The following is a 6,159-nucleotide window of genomic DNA, read 5'->3' as shown; positions in this document are numbered from 1 at the left end:
GAGACCTTCTCGCTCTGCTGTCAGAGAAGGCCCGGCACTAGGGCACTCTGCCAGTAAGAGCTTCACAGTTCAGAGTTCACCTGGGTCATTACTGGTCCATCCTAGAGGGGTTTGGCACACAGACCTAAAGGCCAGGACATGTAGCGTAGCCCCTTCCCATCCCGGGCTGGCTGCTCACGTGGAGCTAGCGTGCTTCCCTGCCTGACTGCGCAACTCAGGCCACTGCAGTGCACCTCTGAGCTGCCTGTGATGTCCCCAAGCAAGATGTACCACCCTAACAAGGCCAGGCACTGAAGGGTGACTTGCAAGCAGGACAGCTGCTGAAGCACAGGAAAGGAAGCCAGTTCTCCCCTTTGCCCTCCCTGTGGCAGCCAAGGCTCTCGCATCACCCAGGCGAGGAGCTTCTGCTTGTGGGGGAGCGTCCCTTTAAACCAGCCCCAGTTCCCTCCCACCTCCCTCTCCCCCATGTCTTTGGCAGTTCTCCTTGGACATGTTCAAGTCTCCCGCATCACACCCACATCTCAGCAGCACGGACTTGCCTCACAGTTTGGTAATTGCACGTAATGGGGCCACTCAACAAGCCCAACAAGAGAAAAAAAAAAAAACAAAACCAAAAAAACTCAGGACAGTCAGGTAAACTGAGTAATCCCTTGCTGTCCATCCCAGCGTGACAGGTCACGTATGAGTCCAGGGAGAGAGGATGCTGCTCGGCCCTGCCACAGTACAGCTTCCCACTGCCTATGAGACCATGTACTGGGTGATGGCCTGCAACGCGTACAGCAGCTCTGCCTGCATCCGGGCTTCCAGGATGAGCAGGTTCACATGGACCTAAGGGAGAACGAAGAGAGGTTTCAGGCAGCTGTAGTGTGCTGCGGGCAGTGGTGCTACCAGGCACCCACCCAGGCTACTACGTCTTTTGGTATGGGACAAAATGCCACCAACTCTTCCAGCACAGGTGGCTGTCCTCTCCAGTGCTGTAGGCTGCGCCTGCCTCCCAGCACTGCGTGCCGGAGAGCCCCTGGCACACTTGGTACCAGCATGCTGGGCTAGTGCCAGCACAGTCCCTGCCACCCACAGCAGCTACTCTTGTGAGGTACAGCTGGACTAAGGGCTCACCTGGACACACTCACCCATGGGGTGATGGACTTGGAGATCGCCGCACTGCCAGTGGCCCCCGTGCTCATCACAGTGGGGCAGACCCCACACCACTCCTTACAGACAGCCAGTTTCCATTACCACCATCGCGTGCCTCAGGCTGGTTTGGTGACTGAAAGGTTTCCCATACGCCCCCCGAAGCGCCTCAGCCTGCAGCCCCCTGCCCACTCCCAGCCCCACCACAACTGGTCAGAGCCAGAGGCCAGCTGTCCCACCTTTTCACTGTGCTTAAACTGCTTCCAGAACCTGTCAAACATCTCTGAGTTTGTCTTCTCTGGGTAGCAGGTTACAGTTTTAATGTAAACTTTGAGCATTCGCTCCAGGAGCTGATTCACTTCTGCGTAGTCATAGTCATCGTACCTGCAGGGAACACAGGGGCAAGTCAGGGCCAGCACTATGTCCCTATGGAGCACCTCATCCCTGTCAGCCTGGGGCACGGCACAGCTGCAGGGCAGGAGGACACACACAGCATCCACCAGGCACTGAAGCCCAGGCCCGAAAGTGCCCTGCCTTGGCCAAGGAGGCTGAGCAACTCTTCCCTGTACAGACCAACATCCAGGCAGGCGCTTCACCTCTGTCTCTTTTCCAAGCCCATCTGCAAGACAGCCTGACTGCCCTACCTCCCACTCGGGTCAGCTCAGTTTTCTCCCCTTGACTATGAGGTTCGTTCCCTACCTAATGCCAAACATGCAGTGGATGTAGTTCCAAATGCCCCGCTTGAAGACAGAGGGCTCACAGCCCTGCCGCTTGGCCATGGCACTGCTCTGCAGACCATCCACCATCCGAAACTTCTCGTCCAGGAGATGCCCAATGTCAGAGTAGAGCCGGTTGACCAGTGAGAAGCCATGGTCTTCCCAGGAGTAATCCTGTTGAGCACAGCAAGAGGCTTTTGCAACTGCAGAAAGGAGCCAGGGACATATTCCCAGATGAAGGGCTGGAGAATGCAGAGTTCAATAGGTTTGCTCTAGGGGCAGCTCTGCCACAAACCACCGTATCCCTCATCACTCAGCTTTTGAATGACTTTGACCTTTGCCTCCATGAGGGCAACATGAAAAAAATCAGCAGCCCTTGGGAACAGAAGTCACGGGTCATCTCCCCCTCCCCAGCCCTAGTGGGGTTCGCAGTGGGCCCTCACAGAGTTGAGCTTCCCTGCTCCAGCATTTTGCAAGAGCAGCTGCACCAGATCTAGCTTGCATTGGCACCCCCGCGACCCTCCGCACCCCACCAGGAGCGGATAGGAGAGGAGAGGTGGCAGCCCAGGCTGCTGCCTGCCAAGAGAGCAGGAACCTCACCTGGACTCTGAATACCTGCGTCTGATCCTCGTCATGCCGGGCAAAGTCCTGGTATCCAAAGTCAGGGTCCTGCATGTAGCATTCAAGATTGGTGGCACCGGTGACTTCCCTGTCAGTATCAGCGAGAAGGGAGAGCCCTGCAGATGGGTCAGAGGGATGCTTAGCCGCCCTGCTGAAGCTGCAGCGGGCACAGAATGCCACAGAACATAGGGCCTTGCTGTGCCTCTTTACGAAGTGCTGCTGCCGCCTTCTCCCCGCCACCAGCATCCCAGGGGCCGCTCTCTGAACAGTACATCATGGCCTCCATGGTGTGCCATACAAACATCCACCCCGCACACCCACCTCCACTCCCTGCCCCTCACCTTCCTCTCGGTCTTGTTGCAGCAGCCTCATCTCTTCCCGGCCCTCGGTCTCCACGTGGATCCGCTGCATGCATTCCCGGAGGGAATCCAGCTCCATGCAGGAGTCCAGGGACTGCACAGACACATGCTTGGGGGTGAGGGCAGCAGTCCTGGCCACATCCCCGTCCCCCACGGACCCACCCTCAGGGGCTCACCCGCTTGCGGTTGATGCGCAGCAACTCCTGGCTGCAGCCGTTGCCAGTGGTGGCTTCGCACAAGCACTGGTTCCCAGGCGATGAGGGCTTCAGCGAGCCTCGGCCCCCCAGACCCTCGTCTTGCTCACAGCCACAGCCAAAGACAAAGCTGGCGAGTGCATGGCAGTGCGCCAGGAGGACGACAGCGTGCACCAGCTCTGCCAGCGACCAGCTCCACTCACTGATTTTCAGCAGCTTCTGCAGGACATGGACAAACAAGCAATGCAATGCGGGCAGGCAGGCAGTGTGTCGACACCCCCAGGGGATGCTTCTGTCCCCACCACCACCCTGGTCCCTGGTGGACAGGCCTCCCCTGCCAATACCTCAATGTGCTCCTTGGTGATGAGCCATGGCCGGTGTGCCAGGATCTTGTTGATCTCATTGAGGTTGCGGAGTTTGGGGGGGATGAAGTCAAGGCCACGCAGCCACTGGGGATCACCCCCTGCCCGCAGGAACTGCAGCATGTGCAGGTTCACCAGGTACCGGCACTGGTGCCGGGCAGCTGCCTGCAAGAGCAGCATGTTAGCACGCCCATGCCATGCCAGCAGGACAGGCGCCCTGGGACCCTGCACCCACCTCCCACCCCACCTCCAGGTCATCACGATTTTGGCCTCTGCACAGAAGCCTGTGACACAGGCTGTCTGGTGGAGGGAGAGCGGGGAGCCTTACGGGGCTCAGCAGAAGCCCCCTGTACCCTCTGGCAGCTCCCAGCAGGGCTCACCATGATGGCAATGTAGTGCCGGCAGTCGAAGGGCAGCGGACCGTCCATGTGCATCAGGTAGTGCTGCATCTTGAGGAAGCTGTCGAGGTACTGTGGGTGGTAACCCATCTGCTGGGTCACTGCCTCCAGCCTCCCTCGGTTCGCCAGCACCTTCACGAAGAGGAACTGGGGGCACTCGGGGTCACTGCTGGACATCTTCACTACCTGCAAGGAACACGCTCTGCTTAGCTCTCCCCAGAGCAGCACCTGCTGCAGCCCACCCCACCCCAGCCAAACCCAGGCTCTGTGAGGGGCTGGGATCCACAGCTTGGTGCTCCCAGAGGTACACCTTCAGGTCAGAAGCCACCACAGAGGGCTCAGGCTAGGGAGTTGGGCAGGGCACTGCTAGCGGGAGGACAGGCTGCAGGAAACAGGTTCGTCTCTGCCTGTGATAGGCCACTGCCTGGTGAGCAGAAGCAAAGGGCAAACTAGGAGTGATGTTTCCTTGCAGACTTAGAGGCAAATGCAAGGCCAGAGCAGAGGAACGTGACAGATGAAAGACCTCCCAGAATGGAGCAGCCCAGCAGCTTTACCAGACACCAGCACTGTCAGCACTGAGCCCTCCTGCCCAGCACTGGGATGGGTGGAGAGCTGTGGACCCAGCTGAGGTGCAACCAGGCTTCTGCCCCAGCAAGCCAAGGGGCAGTGTCCTGGCACCCGCCGTGTGGCTGGGACCACACAAAGGGTTCAAGGTCTCCCCACACGCTGCCTAAGGAGACGGCATGGGAGCAGCTCTCATAGCACAAGGGTGCATGGCACAGCTGGCACCACGTGCACCCACCAGTGAAAACAGAGATGGGCAACTCAGCAAGGGGGGTCCATACATCGCCAGGAGTGCCCACCCCAGCCCTGCACAGTGCCCCAGATGAGTACAGTCCCAAGCCACAGCACCCACGTCCCTCCCAAGAAGGTGGTGCGAGCAGAAGGTGGGGATGTGCAAAAAGCGCAGCAGCGCCACACCTCCCACTTGACAGCAGGGTCTGCACCTGCAGCCCACCCACGCCAAGGCATGGGTGCAGCAGGCACTAACCGTTGTCATACAGAAAGTCACGGCTCCCGCTCTCACACACATGAGAGCAGGACGTGGCAGGACTCTCAAAATGCAGAGGATGCACCTCCCATCCTGGGCTCAACCCAAAATCTCCCTTGGGAGCAACTGGCCCTGCTGACACCACCATCGTCTTTCTCCCACCTGTCTCTCCAGTGCAGTCACCCAAAGGCTGGTGGTTTCCAGGGCAGGGAAACCACGGTGGCACAGCAGCTCCTGGGCTCAACCCAAAATCTCCCTTGGGAGCAACTGGCCCTGCTGACACCACCATCGTCTTTCTCCCACCTGTCTCTCCAGTGCAGTCACCCAAAGGCTGCAAACCAGCCCCTGCTCCGCCACGACCCTGGATTGTCACTGCTGGTCAGGACACACATACAGCCCTTGGAGCCCCAGGCAGGAACCCCCAGAGCCTTGCTAGCAGCTATCCTGCCAATCAGAGAGCTACATCAGGCCCTAACTCCTGCAGCAGCTTGGCATGCTGCCACAAGGCGACCCAGAGGGTTGAGGCAGCACTGGCAGGGATGGCAAAGCTGCAGGGCACGAAGAGAAGCACCTCAGGGTGAGGGCGGGCAGAGCGGGGCGGAGCTGAGCAGCAGCACAGAGCAGTCGCACCCACACACTCAGCGCAGGGAGGCACTTCTGGCTGTTTTCTACCGTCCTGCACTTCTGACAAAAACACCACTGCTCAGGTGTCAAGAGATTTACCTGATGCTATTTGGAGCTTCCACTTCACTTTTGGCCAAGCAGGTCCAAAAAAACCCAAACCCCAGGTTAAAACAGGAAGGGATGAAGAGCACCAGGTTCTCTGTCCCATGGGAGAAGGTACAAACCAGAAGTGACCTGCGAAAGTCCCCCGCAGGGTCCCTCTGCTCAGAGAATGAGCTGCCCTGGGGACACTCATGGGGCTACAGCCTTCTGGCGGGGTGGTGAAGAAGCCAGGGGCCCTTCCTCTCCCCTCAGGGGGAAAGTGGTCCCCAGTGAGAAGCCATGTGACCAGCCCATGGCCTGGCCTGTGAGGCAACCAAGTCTCCTTGCTCTGCTTGTCTAGGTGATGATGGAGCAAGGGACCAGGCAGACATGGGTTGGAAGGGGAAGATGAAGGAAGGTGCAGGGCAGCCTCCTACCTGAGCCCTCGAGCCCCAGATGGACTCTCTTGCCTCCTCCCCTGCTCCCACTGGCTCAGCCCAGGGTCTCTCCTGCCATCACCAACAGCCACATCCACCCAGCCTTGCCACCCCAGCCTTTCGCATCGCCCTCAGCGCCATCTTCCTCACCCTCCCTGGCCATAACCCTCCTTCTGCTACTCTGT

The 6,159-nt window shown here is 59.1% G+C and overlaps 1 protein-coding gene across 1 annotated transcript; it reads right to left on the bottom strand.

Moving 5' to 3' along the window:
* Window positions 1-535: 535 nt before the first annotated feature.
* On the bottom strand, window positions 536-3,967 carry LOC104501783 (sestrin-1-like; the record flags this gene model as incomplete). The annotated part of the gene is made up of 8 exons (XM_010145657.1): window positions 536-828; window positions 1,371-1,515; window positions 1,831-2,021; window positions 2,448-2,584; window positions 2,810-2,921; window positions 3,004-3,240; window positions 3,366-3,548; window positions 3,764-3,967. Coding segments are annotated over 8 exons (1,299 nt in total), but the record flags the coding sequence as incomplete, so codon positions are not given.
* Window positions 3,968-6,159: the final 2,192 nt, after the last annotated feature.

The sequence above is a fragment of the Buceros rhinoceros genome, unplaced genomic scaffold, assembly GCF_000710305.1.
Source record: "Buceros rhinoceros silvestris isolate BGI_N320 unplaced genomic scaffold, ASM71030v1 scaffold4601, whole genome shotgun sequence".
In the NCBI taxonomy this organism is placed as follows: domain Eukaryota; kingdom Metazoa; phylum Chordata; class Aves; order Bucerotiformes; family Bucerotidae; genus Buceros; species Buceros rhinoceros.
This window is presented reverse-complemented; position numbering and strand designations above follow the sequence as displayed.